General features: G+C 32.0%; 1 protein-coding gene across 6 annotated transcripts in view; it reads left to right on the forward strand.

Moving 5' to 3' along the window:
- Window positions 1-7282, forward strand: part of LOC139493449 (growth hormone secretagogue receptor type 1-like) — a 321528-nt gene extending 314246 nt beyond the window's left edge. For all 6 annotated transcript variants that reach the window (XM_071281851.1, XM_071281853.1, XM_071281852.1 and 3 more), the window contains one exon: window positions 5607-7282. In XM_071281851.1, the coding sequence (XP_071137952.1) occupies window positions 5759-6904 (1146 nt within the window). In that variant the 5' untranslated portion in view covers window positions 5607-5758 and the 3' untranslated portion in view covers window positions 6905-7282. The remainder of the gene's footprint in view (window positions 1-5606) is intronic.
- Window positions 7283-16618: the final 9336 nt, after the last annotated feature.

Here is a 16618-nt window from a genome sequence, read left to right on the forward strand (position 1 = left end):
TCGCGGAGATGACAATAAACATGTTTTAGATGGGTTGAGTTGGGTTTGATCTGGTTGTATCCCATTAGCAGATCCACAAATGTATCAACTTGATTATTCAATTGTAAAAATAAATGAAATTATTTACATTTTGTTACCGAAAAAATATAAAAATTTAAGCCCCTTAAATAAGTTGAAGCACTTTCATTGCTGAATTTCTGAAACAATTAAATTTCGTTTAAGTTTTACATAGAATTGTAGTTCAAATACATTAACAGTATAATTTTATGAAAATTATAAGAATGTGCAGTTGTATTTAGTTTTATATATAATTGGTTTTTGTTTTAATTGAACATGTATGTGAAGAACGCATCTTTGGAAAAAAGAAAATTCTATATACAGGTAAACATTTGTAGCGTTTTAATTATTTGTTTCTATTCTATAGTCAGTATGCAAGGTCTTAAGCTTGTGAATGATGATGCAACGTTATTTATCAGTAATTGAAATTCATAGAAGATAAACAAATATCCATTAAATGTTCTTTGACAGGAAGGTGAATGTCTTTAACCTTTCGGAGCTAAGAACACTTATTTAAAAAAAGATGCAAGTTTGCTGAATGTTGCTTTCAAATTAAAATAAAGTACAAAAAATGCGGTTTCAGTTGCTAGTGCAATTGCTTCAACTTTTTTAGTCTACCTCAATCAATATAATACATAGGTGAGGTTAATATTTTTAATGTGATTTCTTAAAACATTATCGTTTTTTTTTATTATGCAATTCTACAATTTATTTGTATAAATCATAACAAAAACGTTTTTGGTAATACATGCAGAGGGAGGAGTTCCATCTCAAAACAAATATTAAAGTAAAGTACCTGCTGCAAAGGCAGGTGCATAGTGTTCTAATTTCTACTTGTTTGGGCGAGGGTTATGAATTTCACCCAAATCAATAGAATAACATGTGATGATTAAAATTTGCACGCGATAATCTGCTATCAGATTACACAAACAGAAACCGTAAACAAATTAATCAATCAAATAGCCGTTGAAGGCCATAGTGTCAGAAGTGATTTCAAAAATGATTTATAAAACTGTTTATTAATGAAAATACGATTTATAAAAGTTTGGCGTCTGAAGTGCTTTCCAGTTATACCTTTACCAGAAACATTGAACTCAAAAATTTGAAATACTTGACGTCAATCTTTATAATTAAATCGGCTAAAAATAAGAATAACAAATGTCCACTTGCCCAAGGGAGTTGAAATTGTAGGTCTTTTTATCATTTCTATTTTTATTATCATGGTTCTGCTAACATAAGTGTTATGATAATACCTAACCCAATCGACACATTCAAGCATTTGAGGTAGATAGGGTGTCTTCCTCCATCTTGGATTTGGAAATATTAGAAAACAAGGACTAGATCTGTAATAGAATGTGCAAATTTTTAGAGAAGTAGATAATTCATGTGTAAAAAATTCCACTTCTACATAGAAAATGACATGTTTTATCATATTTATGATTGTATTTTACAAAAAACAGAAATTTTTCCCAACTTTGCCACATAAGGGGAGGCAACTCAAATGCAAGGGCAGATAATTCAGATTAAGGTATTTTTACAATAGAATGTGTTAGGAATTTCTCTATTTTATTATGCATGTTATGTAACAAGAAAACAGACAATTTTGAACACCGTGTAGCATGAAAAAAAGCCCGGTGACCCATTCTTTTTATTACTTTTTTTTAAAAAGCATAATATAAACTTCATTTTGGCAAATTATTAAAAAATTCTATGGATTATAATTTAGACACCCCATCTACCTTAATTACGGTTTTTGTTGCATGAATTCATTTTTACAACATACGACGAGAATGTCAAAAATCTACAGCTTGGAAAGTAAAAGCTGACCGAATGCAAAAAGACACATACATGTTTATTAAAAGAAGCATACAAATGTTGATAACATATAGGCAAGAACACGTGAGATCATATCTGAAAGACCTCACTTCTATTTATTGAACATCAACACTACAAAAAATGTTCTTGGAAGAAGCATTAGGCAGGATCTTGCAATTTTATCTAAAACATTTTAAAAAAAAAATAATGTAAGATATAAGCAGACAGATGTTAAGAAGGAATTTGGAAAAACGTGATACAATCTCTATCAGTGACATTAATCTCAAATAAAGTAATCAAACATTCATAAGCTAATGATTTTACTGTCACTTTTTAGTAATAACTGTAAATTTATTTTTCTTAAAATATATATTGAAAGATCATCTCAGGTGCTGCATGTGAAATAATTTAAGTAAGCATTCCATATTCACACATCAATGATCCTTTTTGATTTAACAGGAGGTCATGGTGTCCAATCCTGAGTTTAATGTTATTTTTGTATCACTTATTTTGCTTTTGAACTTTGGTTTGCCATTTAATAAGGGCTTTCCAAACTGAATTTTCCTTGGAGTTCGGTATTTTTTTAAATTTTTATTTTTGCTGCTATATATTGTCGTTTTGTTGATGTTTGACATCCTTTTTCATCTTTAACGTCTGTTTTCACATGTCTCGATCTTGTATCTCAAATATATTATGTCTTCTATCCTGTATCTGTAATCAATTATGTCTTGTACCTTCTATCTGTAATCAATGTCTTGTACCTTGTATCTGAAATAAATGTCTTACATAATCCAGGGTTGTCGCATCTGTAATCATTTATACAAGTCATGAACAATTATAAAGAATCGGGTAACTCAAAGTACAGTTACGAAAGAATGAATGACTGACAACAAATTGTGAATGATATCAGAAGGTCTAGGAGAAAATGATTGATGTCACGTGCACGCAGGGGTGACAATACTACGTGACGAACTTACATTATGAACGTGATCTCTTATACTGTATTATTTAAATAGATAAAACATAAAAAAAAAATTCATCGAGTTAATACTACTTTTTAAATGTCAAATAATCAACAGAAATAATTGTTAATCGGCATGAAATAGTGCAACTTTACAGATTACAAAACCGTTTACACTAGAATTCCAAGCCATCATTAGCGATAATGATTCTTAATTGTTTTTCCTATCAATTTACAAATCATTGAAAGAAGGGAGAAATAGCGATAATGCACTTTGTGTGTTGCCCTTTATGTTGATGAATTTGTTGAACACTTAGTACACACTATCAATTCAGTTTTCCATAACAAAAAAATATGAATATATGTAGAAATGATCTAACTGGAAAAAATATTTAGTAGAAACCAATCAATTAAATGCGACACTCTCGCCCGATCAGTTATTACAACAATGACAGTAGAAGTTATTATGACAAAATGAAATTGAATGCTAGAAACAAATATTCTAACAGAATTTGCACATATTGATGCTGATTATTCTAGTCTTTTTAATCATCATTTTATACATTTTACGTGTTGACTTTATTATTTTCAGTAATTAATTTACTTATGGTAAAAACAATTTTATTTTTGGTTATTGTCTGTCATGTAATTAACTCTTTTTTATTGCTCTAGTATATCCCAAGCTATAAGTTTCTCTTTCATCGGTATTTTACATTTTTTCGTACCAGAATTATTCTGTCTTTTGTTAAATGACAATAGTTGAAAGTGATCTGTAACTGTTCGAATCTTTGTTCTTCTGTTTTTATATAGTTTCCCATTGGCAATATTCTACCACATCTCATTATTTTCTTTTTCCGACGTAGTCGGTATAGTTTCGGTTTGTGCCCTTTGAACTTAAGGACGCTTAACTATGGCAACAGAATACGCATGCTCGAAAATCCTCTCTGTGATTGGACAAAATGCTGTCATGGTGGGTGATTTGGTTGTGTTTGAAAAAACGTCTCGTTAATTATATCGTGATGGAAAGCTATAAATATTTGAACTAGATCTTACAAAGATTTATATTTTTATTAAAATAATTGTTTCTCCAATAGCTCTTTGCATCCGTGACAGCTGTTTATTCGGGACAATTATATAATTTTTTAATGTAAACTTTGTTGTACGAACGTACATGACTTTTAGAACGCACCTACGCATGTGAGATTTCCGCGGGGCTTTGGTGAATGTAAACTGAAAGATACGAGGACCGAGAATAATGAACACAAACAGAGTAAACGTTATTCAAATGGTATCTTTGTGCTTCTGAAGGTTATCGAGATGATAGTTTTAAACATATACTCAAATTTAAATACGTCGGATATCTTTTTTCAAGATAGTTCTTATTATTTCTCACTTGTCAATTGATCGAGTTTTCAGACTGGTATTATATTGCAGGGTAACTTGTGTGTCAGCTTTATGTTATTGTCTGACACTGTTTTCTCCCATATTGTTTGTAATTTGAAATCTTAGTCTCCTAATGTATACTGATAACAATAAAAGGATCAATTACACAAAGGAGAAGTCAAATAATTATTCAAGGAAAAGGATATTATAATGGCTTAGAGGTCTTAAACAGATGGTTATAACTGTGATCAATTATCATGCTTGTAGAAATTGTGACGAGTTAAACATAGGTTGACTTAGAAAAAAAATGATCTTAAAATTGTTTCAAATTACAAAAAAATAAGATCCTAATTGTATCCGTTTATCTTTTTTCGACTGTTGTAATTTTGTAAGAAATGTATTGGATTAGAAGAAGTACGTTTAAAGTATAAGGTTCAAGCGCTAATTTACTGAAAATTGACCACACAAATCGTCATGATATTTAAAAAAATATACACTTATACTCCATTTTATTATGAATGCTTTAAATCATGCAAATTCAGAGCGGACATAAATCGTATAGGAACACGTCTTATGTGGGTTCGTGTTGCTAAGTCTTTAGTTTTCTATGTTTTGTCTTGTGTACTATGTTTTGTCTGTTTGTCTTTTTCTTTTTTATTCATGGCGTTGTCAGTTTATTTTCTATCTATGAGTTTGAATGTCCCTCCGATATCTTTTGTCCCTCTTTTTGAATACACGAAAGGCTTGAAATTTTATGTTTCACTGGAAAAGGAGGGTTTAGTACTTAGGTTCTGAAATTTTCCATTAAAATAGGTCACCTATTCTCACTCATATGGTTCTCTATTGCGATACTATTAAAGAACTCTCAAAAGTTAGTGCATGCGATCCTATATGTCTAACTGGATCTGTCTACGTATTTATACATCCCAGTATAGGACACTTAAAAAGCAACTATCAGACGAAATATGTTTAAGATGGTCCTATGTCTTTTTATAATCAACAATTAGGCTTGTTTTCATATATACAACGACAAGGTGGCATTACTCCAAATGTCAATAAAAATGTGTTTCCGTATGTTAAACAACTGGAAATGTTATTTGGAATTGTGTTCAAACTTAGTTATGTGCTTACAAATAGTCACATATATAATTAGAACGACCTTTCCGAGGTAAAGAAACTAGGGAAAGAAAACCTTACTGTGACTTGTGATGGTTAATTCTTTACATTTAATTAACTTGTGTAAAGAAATGACATAAGATCTGTACTTTTAAACAGGTGTCTTTTTTTTCAGCATGTATTGCAACTTTTATTTTATACGCCCCTTTCTACATTTCAAACTATTTTAAAGTACAATGATTCTTTATAATTGAGAGTTTTTTTGTCATTTCAGATTCCTAAACAGCGATCATCGTTAAAGTAGACAAGACGTGATCATGGTGATAGAGAAATCACTGTAATGACGCTATCATTACACTCTTCGTTTATATTGCAAAATCAGGAAATGGTTTAATTTGAGACTTAGATAAGACATTTTACTACAAAATGAGTTTGCCTCCTAACAATTACGAGATGGGAAGTTATTATGTTGGATCATACAACCATACCAGTATGAATGATACAAAGATTCCAGTGATGGTGCGATATAATAAAACTGACGATTACTATCAAGGATTTATGCCACCACCACCGAGTCAATTGTTGTTAGATATAATGGAATTTAAGCGATGGGCAATTTTATTCATCATAATTTTTGGAGTAATTGGGAATGTAGTGAGTTTTTATATATTTACAAAGTCAAAACTGCGAAAAGTATCAACATCTAGATATTTTTCTGCAATATCAATCGTGGATATTGGATACTTATTATCAACATTGTGTACAAATTTGACAACGTGGGGTGTAAGTGTGTACCACGTGCACGGTCTGTGTCCATTGATTATGTATGTTAATCATATTTGTACGTTTTTATCGATATGGTATGTGACATCACTTGTTATAGAGAAATTCATTGGATTATTTTGGCCATCAAAGAAGGCACATTTTTGTACTGTTTTCCGTGCTAAATGTGTAATAATCGGATTAGCGATTCTTGCCGTTGTCTGTTATCATTATGTAACATGGACTGTTGGTTCCGATTACCCTTACATGTACTGTTTCCCATGGCCAGAGAATGAGTTATTTGAAACATGGAACAAACTGAATAAGGTTGATGCGGTTGTGGTCTCGGTGATTCCATATGTGCTTATATTTTGTCTTTCGTGCCTTATAGGTGTCAAAACATGGCAATTTTATAAAAGAAATAGATCAACAGGTTTTAGACTGCACAGACGTCAAACAGCATATGTTCCACAGGATAAGGAATACAAAACATCCGGGTTACTGCTGTTAGTGGCCTACGTTACATTTTTTCTCAGTATTACAAACGGAGTGTTCCGAGTGCTTATGATAATGCAGCCCCAGGAAATGATTTTAATAGCACAATTGTTTCAAACAATTTCATATTCTATCAAACCAATACTGTACATCTTAGGGTCAAGGCCATATAGAAAAGAGATTTGGAGAGCGCTGAAACAAACGTTCATATGTGAAAGATTATTTCGGAGTTCTTCTCTATCAGAAATGCAAACAGTTAGTCAACAAACTGACAATGGAAGAGCAATAGAGATAGTTGTTGAGAAAACCATGTAATGTCGCACCATTGTGTCTTGAGATCAATGCTCGTCTTTCATATCACGCCTAGCCACTCACCGGTGATTTGTAATACAATAAATCAAAGTAATGCAGACAAAACCATTAAAAACATGTATATTGTTTGCATAACAGTTTTATGAGATCAGCAATCACGTCGGGAAAGTATTCAGTCAACTTTCCTATTAGTTTTATAAAATAATTATTTTATCACCAAATATCTGTATGATATCCGTCTTGATAAGTATGTTATGTAGAATTTATGACTCTTAAAATTCCTGTATTCTTTGTTATTGCTGTCTACTATGGAATAGTTACGACATAACACAGACAAAATGAGTAATACTATTATCTTGTAAATAAATCATTATCAATCTATTTCAATGTTCGAATTATATAAGGTATACCATTGTTTTACGCAACGGAAATATTTTTCCGAATCAAATTAACACCCACTTAAAGGGGCACTAGATACGAGATATTGAAATAATGTTTAAATATTTTTAATCAAGCATTAATGAAAGTAAAATAGTGAAAACAACATTCACTTTTAGCAGCCAGTATGGTTCAATTTTGTCAAATTAAGGTAAGAAACATCGATGTTGACTTATTCACGTATAAGTGAATAGTTCGACCTCATTTGTATGCATGTGACATTATATTTAACCCCTTAGCTAAAGAAGGATTAATCATGAATTATGCGTGTTCAGTTATCAAAAGGAAAAGAACGTCAATATATTTAGTGAAACTAAGGTAAATCATTTTGCTTGACTGATTCGATCCACGCAAACTCATTTTTATACAGGTAAAATTGATGATTAACATATCTTCTTAATCTACAAAATGAAATTAAACAGACCTAGAAAATTCAATTGCACGAGTTCGCTGTCTTTTATATCTATATTGCTTAATAAATGACTGTCGACAGTCTTTAGATGTAAACTCGATAGTTAATTTGATGGCGTCTATACTTAAGTACACATGAAACGATGATACATTTTATCGAGCACATGCCTTGTAAATTGTTTATTTTATATTACATAAAAACTTCAAGATCTAGTATAATTGCCAATGAGACAACTCTTTACAAGAGACCAAAGCTCATAACGCATAGTCAACAATAAAAGGCATCGCATTGACAAATGTAAAACAATTCAAACGAGAAAACCAACTGCCTAATTTATGTACAAAAAAATGCTTTTGGTCTCTCTTTTTTCTCAATACAAAATAAGGTGATGTGTAGAACACCCCCCTTTTCATGAAAAAATAACACAAAAACACAAAAACACGTCATGCTTTAATATCTGTTGAGTCGATGGTTGTGTCCGACATGTGCTAGTAACATACATGTAATTAAGATTTTACATGAATTCTCTGTTTTAATGAACTAAATTGCCATTTCATGGCTGCATAACTACTATACCGCTATATTTTATTAGTGTCCATATATTCAGCATTAAATTTTGAATTATAGTAGTTTTGAATACACGTTATTTTAGAGAACCAATTTGGGACCAAATCGTACCCTAACTCCTTTCCGAAATGTTGTTAATTTTATTTCGAAATGTTGCATAAAATAATAAAAATAGTATGGTCTACTTTTTAACAATCATAACCTTAAAATAGTGCTTTTATTTCTGTTCAAAACATATATCATAATGAGAACGTGATGCTACGGACATTGACTAACTAAATGGTGTAACAACTATATTACACAAGCTTTCGAGTATAATACGAAAACATGTATACACCGAAATGTAAACGTGTCTTACCCAATTTAAGAAAGTGAAATCCATCAGATACTCTTAAAGAAAATATATTGGGAATAATTGAATGCTTGATTGGTTGTTGCTTACTTAATGATGTACTACTAAAATTTTGGCAAAGGACTTTTGTGAGGTGTTTTAATCTTATATGAAAAGAAAAAGGGTTGTATGGGGCAAAATATTTTATCATGTATAGTACGAAAAAACCCAAAGATTGCGAACATCTGACACAATTTCCATAACCTGACATGTGATTACATCATTACTGTTCAGTTGCAGATATCCCATTCATATCACGTACAGATCATCGTTAAACCATGCAGCTGAAAGTCGTCACCAGCAAATATAGTTTTTATTTTGTATGAGTGTTTGTGAACGTTTGCGTTTTGCGTTTTGCTTGAGTATACTTTTCATCAACAAATAAAAGAAGAGTACAACAGCATGCATGCTCGTACTAGATATTTCCTCTATTTACTACGGCTCAATTACAGTTGAAACGTTCGAGGTTCCGTCTGCATTGGCCATCACCAGGAACGCACAGATCAAAAACAATAAAACAAAGGATAAAGTGAGTAAGACCGAAAGAGAAATAAAGAGAATAGTCAAAATATACTGTTCAGTGTAAGCCAAGTCTCTGTGTTGAAGGTCGTACTTTGACCTATCATGATTAAATTTTACAAATTGTGATTTGGATGAAGAGTTTTTTCATTGGTACTCATACCACATCTCATATCTTTGTCGTGTAAGATCCATGAGTATTGTGGCAGCGGAGGTGGCATAAAGTTTTACCCTTGCCAGTCTGTACTTACGTTCGTACGTCCAAAATGTGGTTTCCGTTCTCTTACTTAAGTTTGCCTCTACCAAATGTTATTAAACTAATACAAAATGCTAATTACCACTTAATACATATCAAGTTCGAAATTGGGTTGCATCACTGATACTGTTCTTGAGTTATGCCCCTACTAAACATAAATTTGGTGAACTTTTGGTTTCCGTTCTCTAACTTAAGTTTCTGTCAACCAAATGTTATGAAACTTTTACAAAATGCTCTTTACCAAATAGAAAAGATCAAGTTTGAAATTTGTAGGAGTCACTTATACTGATTTTGGGTAATGCCCCTTTATAAACATCAAAATTGCTGAGTTTTTGGTTTCCGTTCTCTAACTAATTGTTATGAAACTTGTACACAATATTTATTACTACATAATACAGATCAAGTTCGAATTGGGATTGCGTCACTTATACTGTTCTTAACATAACAATTTGTGAATTTTGGTTTCCGTTCTCTAACATTAGTTTGCCTCAACCAAATATTATGAAACTTATACACAATGCTTATTACCACATTATACAGATCAAGTTTGAAATTGGTTGGTGTCACTTTTACTTTTTTTACAGTTATGTCCTGATACAAGTGGAACAAGAGGCTGTCACAACGACAGCAAACCGGATTTATTAATATTTATTTGTGTCCTGCCAATATCACAAGAACCATAATGATTAGTTATCAAAGGTACCAGGATTATAATTTAGTACGCCAGACGCGCGTTTCGTCTACATAAGACTCATCAGTGACGCTCATATCAAAATATTTATTAAGCCAAACAATTACAAAGTTGAAGAGCATTGAGGATCCAAAATTCAAAAACATTGTACCAAAAACGGCTAAATCTATGCCTGGAATAAGAAAATCCTTAGTTTTTCGAAAAATTTAAATTTTTGTTAACAGGAAATTTATTAATAAAAGATGACCACATTATTGATATTCATGTCAACACCGAAGTGTTGACTACTGGGCTGGTGATACCCTCGGGGACGAAACGTCCACCAGCAGTGGCATCGACCCAGTGGTGTAAATAGCTATCAAAGGTACCAGGATTATAATTTGGTACGCCAGACGCGCGTTTCGTCTACATAAGACTCATCAGTGACGCTCATATCAAAATATTTATTAAGCCAAACAATTACAAAGTTGAAGAGCATTGAGGATCCAAAATTCAAAAACATTGTACCAAAAACGGCTAAATCTATGCCTGGAATAAGAAAATCCTTAGTTTTTCGAAAAATTTAAATTTTTGTTAACAGGAAATTTAAAAAAAAATGACCACATTATTGATATTTATGTCAACACCGAAGTGTTGACTACTGGGCTGGTGATACCCTCGGGGACGAAACGTCCACCAGCAGTGGCATCGACCCAGTGGTGTAAATAGTTATCAAAGGTACCAGGATTATAATTTAGTACGCCAGACACGCGTTTCGTCTGATGAACAGTGAAAGTGAAAGTTGTCAATATCAAATTTGACCTCAATTTTGTCATCAGTATCAACATATCAAAATTTGAAATGCTTAGATTGAATGGTTCATGAGTAAATGCAACAACATGAATGGAAACGCCATTTTTCAATCTTCCAAGAACCATGATAACTCCTGAACGGTAAAAGTCAAAATCTTCATTATTGAACTTGACCTTCATTTTGTTGTCAGTAACAACATATTAAAATTTTAAAACCTTTGGTTGAACGGTTCATAAGTAAATGCACGGACAACATTTGGTTGATGCCCGCCGGACCGACCGCCCGGCCGCCCGCCGTACATCCCTAAATCAATAACCGACAAAAATGTCGGTTAAAAATTGCTGAATTTTCCGTTTCTGTTCTCTAACTTAAATTGCCTCAAGCAAATGTTATGATACCTATAAACAATCATTATGCTGATTTTAACAAAATTTAGATCAAGTACAAATATGGGTAGCTTCACTTCTACAGTTCTTGAGTTATGTCCCTTTATAGCGTTAAATGCAAGTGGGAACATCATCTGGGTCATATGGACACACTCCTTATTTATATTTATCCTATTTCAAGTATTACATTTATTACGAAATATTTCCTGCATATGTTAGATGGGTTTATGAATCAGCAGAATAAATAGATAACATTGGTAACGGAAACAAATATTAAAACAGCTAGAAGAGATCCTAAATGCTTCCCACACCTACATAATTCTACTTACGATGAGATTTAACTATCCGGACTATCCTATATTTTGTGTCGGACGGAAGAAACTTAGGATTGAAAAAAGAGATAAATTTAAAGTTTAAATCATCGCAATTATGTTTTATACATATTTTCAAAAATTGATAACAAATATGAACAGGATTAATATTCTAGTTTGTTTCCGTAATTTCACGAAATGTTTTGAATGAATCATAAAAGTGCTTTATAATTTTTTTTTCTGTCTCATCCAAAAAGCAATTTAAGGGGAAATATTAATATGTACATTTACTTAATCATACACCATTCGCGTAACGGTTGCTTTGCTCATTGTTGAAGGCCGTTCCGTGACCTATAGTTGTTAATTTCTGTGTCATTTAGGTCTATTGTGGAGAGTTGTCTCATTGGCAATCATACCACATCTTCTTTTTTTATATATACAAATATACCACTAGGTGAAACATATATCAAGTTGCTGATAAAAAAAAAAGACTTACATATATTCGAATAACATACCATACGCTTATATCAAAAGTAAACTTTAATTATTTTCAAACGTTTCATGACGGCTCCAATTTGTACAGTTACAGTAGTACGGTATAAAATAAAAAAAATATCACCAACTGTCAACAAAAACCGAATTGCAAAAACCGAGTTGTAGAGATTGATAGTTTTGAGATTTCTTTAAGAAAGCTGTTACATGTATTATATATCCCACCTTATGCCTGACGTCAGTGTTTTAATCTTATAGTTACTTCAGTATAATGATTAAAAAAATCGACAGACATGATTTCTATATCAGCAGGTACGCTTGGCTCAATTTCAGAAACCGCAAACATTCTTTGATATTAAAGATATAATTAATAATGTTGTTGTAGTCTTTTATACAGATACTATAGAGTTAACTTCATTTTTTTATACTTTTTCCAACGCTCCAATTCTACTGATCAAGATTAAAAAGAAGGCTAAGTATTCAAACTAGTTCAACAGTCCATCAACAAAAAATTAACAGGTTCAGTCGTTGTTTTAACAGAAATGTCAAGTGACTACTTTTTTTTGTATAGTACAAAATGTATGTGTACATAAGCGTCGATAAAAACAAACCTACGATCATTTTACCTTCCCCCCAAAAAAAAAGTTATAGACATTTTTTGCTTTGAAAACAAAATGTCTTCAAGAAGGATGATCACTTCATCGACCGCGCAGAAGTACGTCTATTATTCATTACATCGAGGTATTTCATAGAGGCAAAATGTGTCAATCATAACGCCTTTAAATTTGATTTTTACCGAATGCCCTTAATATGAGATTGAAGTGTAACAAACAAAAACGTAGAAAAAAAACGAAACATCAACATACAAGTAGTCCAAAAGATTAAAAGACATGTATTTCTTCATAATCTACAAATAAAACTAACGATTACACAATACGAACCCAACCAAAAACCGGTGTACTCATGTCAAGTAAAGAAGTCAGTTCCTCCTCTACTGCATTTATCCGTAGTATTGACCATATCAAATAAAACCACGACGATGATTCGTATTCGGGGATATCATAATCAAGGGAAAGAGTACGGGATTGTGTAAACGATGAGGGAGATATATTCGTGGTCCGCTGTGACACTGATATTCTGAAAGATTGACCAAAATATAATGGCGTTATGAAAACTTATATTCGAAGGTACATGTACAAACATACACGCTAAAAACGATTCCTTAAAAAAACAAATCATTAAGTCTTGGATGTAACTAAGGACAGCAACTGCTAAGTTTCCTGACTTTAAACAAGCACTTGTTAATGTTTTGGTTTTTCTTTATGTCTTTTAAAGAATTGTAACTACGCACATGTATTTACAACCAAATGAAATTGATTTACAAATTACTACTTTTCGTCAGAATGTCAGTTTTGTGGACGCCATCATAGTTTGGTCTACCGTTATGGAAAACAATGTCACAGTTGACCATGAATATGCTCCACCTGTCGGAACCACAATCTCATACTCTATTCCTCGATTATGACATCGTCGAATGCGAATTTTCGTCGTCGCGTTTTTACTCACCAGGAGTAATACTATAGATTACTCTAGAACAGTAGGAACATGCGATCATTCCGCCTTTTTCTGCCCTTTTAGTTCGTTTGTGTTCATAAACTCTTCATTGTTTTAATAAGATTTTCCAATATTTTGTCCCTTATAATCGAAATGCACATTTGGTGTAGAGAAAGGGTATACGAAGGTTATAAGAGATGCTGTTTATGCATTTTCAATTGACAACTAGTTGACTAATACCCTGATTGCGACGACAGATAAAAAAAAATGTACGTTAAACACGTAATGATTTTTATACGTATCGAAATCTCTTGTTTAATGTGATAGAAATTTAACACATGTCGAATTATCGACAAAATGAAGTACTAGTAGATAGTTCTAAACAGAAGAGTGCATTCACTGACATCGGTATTATTTGTTTTATACTAAATTAAATTCATCCAAAGCGTTTGCATACAAAATCTGAAAGCATATCATATTAAGTAGATAGTTTTCATTAGATTCGAAAAATATCCTCATTATTCCTATTAACTTAAACTATTATAATGAAAGCATGATGATTGTGTACTTCAATTATATCAAAGATAAGATGGTTTTCATTGATTGAAACTTGATGATTTTAGTTAATGATTATAATGTTTAAACCAGACAGTTACAAAAGCACATGTTCGCCGCAAATCAAGGTTTGTAAGCGTAAAAGAATTGAAAATACATTGTAGGTGTGAGTTATATTAAGGTTTTTGTCAATACGACAAGGATGTTTATTCTGCAACAAGACTGAATGGTGTACATGGTGGCACCTGTTTTACATTAACATTTTTTTTTTAATCGAGATCCAAAGCGCACTGCCCAATTACAATATTTAGTATTTATACAAGGCACATAAGTCGAAAAAAAAGTATCATCATCGGAAAAATTATACGAACATTCGAAAAGACGCTTCACATAATCTAAAGAAAACGAATCTCACCATAAAACAAGATTCAAACTGGTGTACTCCAAATGCTTGAGCAGCTTTTGCTCGTTAAGTTGAGTAAAGTGTGATCTTTCATCAAGAGGCTTTGACTTATTAGTGATGTGACCGCACTTATTTACTCTCCTTTTTTAAAATGAAGTTGCATACTAAATGACTACTAGTATATCTTCATGGGTAAAAGTTACCATTGTATTATGAATTAAAATCATCATTGATATTTTTTTAATTCAAAATTACCAGTCATAAGATGCGGTTATCTAAGTTCGTTGCATTAAACAAATATATAGTTTCTCTATCCTTAGTTTTTCTGTATTAATCTTAGACTAATTCGTGTATTTCTTGTATGCGGCAAGGGACAGTACAAGTCTAATATAACGAACAAAGTAAATATCATTGGTCTGTTTCACCTTTTCTCTTTCCCTTGAAACAGCTAATCTAGATCTCACAGTCGAGACAAAAAAACTGGAGCGACTAATAACATTCTAAAATAACTGTACGATAAATATTTTTAGATCTGGTAAAAGCATTTAACTATCGCATTTTATTTTCATATCAAACTGGATCATCTTTAAAAACAGTTTTATAAGAATAATCTTTTCTTGGCATGCCGCTACATGGAAATACTTCGATAACAACAGCATGAACTGCGTATAATTGTTACATATTTTAACCTTACAGTTCGATTCGGTTTCACTGGGGTAAAGCTGATGACCATAACTGCATTCACGGTCATCCCAAGATGTCGGATGAAAAATTAGGTCAGTTTCTGTATTGTCTGTTAAAGTGTTTCTATATCATTTTCTTTACAAATCATACATTGAAACGATGTAAATTTATAAAAGAATCACTCGAAAATCACTAATTACTTCCGAGAAATGTCCATGAAACGGGAAATTCGATTTGAAAAAATCGTTAAGATGACCGTAAATCATAATCAAAATATTTTCAAGATGACCGTAACATAAAACAAGGATGACCGTGATTGGTAAAAAGATGACCGTAACTTGTAAAGGATGACCGTAATTTGTAAAGACTGACTGTAATTTATATAGGACGACCGTAACTTTTATAGGATGACCATCAATTCTAAGAAATATCCGTATTGTATTCAAAGCTTTTTTGTTGAGTTTGTCGATCTCAATAGGGGCTCGGTTAGCGGATATAAATATGTTTCATAAATTTCTTTTTTTAAACTATAATATAATTGGCCATATTTAGGATTTATAACAATGATAGTAAATTGCATATTTCTCGTTAACAATGAAATATTTATTGATATCGACGTTAAAATTTTAACACAAATTTACAGCGATACGACGAAAATTTGAAGAAACATGAATGTGTCCCTAGTACACGAATGCCTCATCTACACTATCATTTTCTATGTTTAGTGGACTGGACTATGAAAATGGGATAAAACTGTAATTTGGCATTAGAATTAAAAAGATCATTCCATAGGGAAAATGTGTACTAAGTTGCAATTTTATTTAACTTGAAGCTGGACAAACGGACAAACAAACAGACGAACGGACGAACGTACGCACAGACCAGAAAAACATAATGCCAATAAATGGAGCATTAAAAACATTAATAATACATACGAATATTTGGTAATCGAGCCCATGTGTATGGGTCCAGAGGAAGCAGATTAAAATCTTAATTTGTCTTGATATATGCAGGCGGAAACACTTTTGAAATAGAACAAAAGAATCGAAGCTCTGTGTTTATCGAGAAAGCGATAAAAGTTAACTGTAATGTTTGATATAGTAACAAAATTTTAAAAAGTTAATAGAAACAAATAAAACCATTTGCATAAGTTTTCAATGTATCTATTACATAGTAATACAAAACAATAAGATATCAAGTCGACGACATGGTTCTTATCGGGGCCTTTTATATCTGACTATGCGGTATGGGCTTTGCTCATTGTTG

Source organism: Mytilus edulis, chromosome 10, assembly GCF_963676685.1.
Source record: "Mytilus edulis chromosome 10, xbMytEdul2.2, whole genome shotgun sequence".
Lineage (NCBI taxonomy): Eukaryota > Metazoa > Mollusca > Bivalvia > Mytilida > Mytilidae > Mytilus > Mytilus edulis.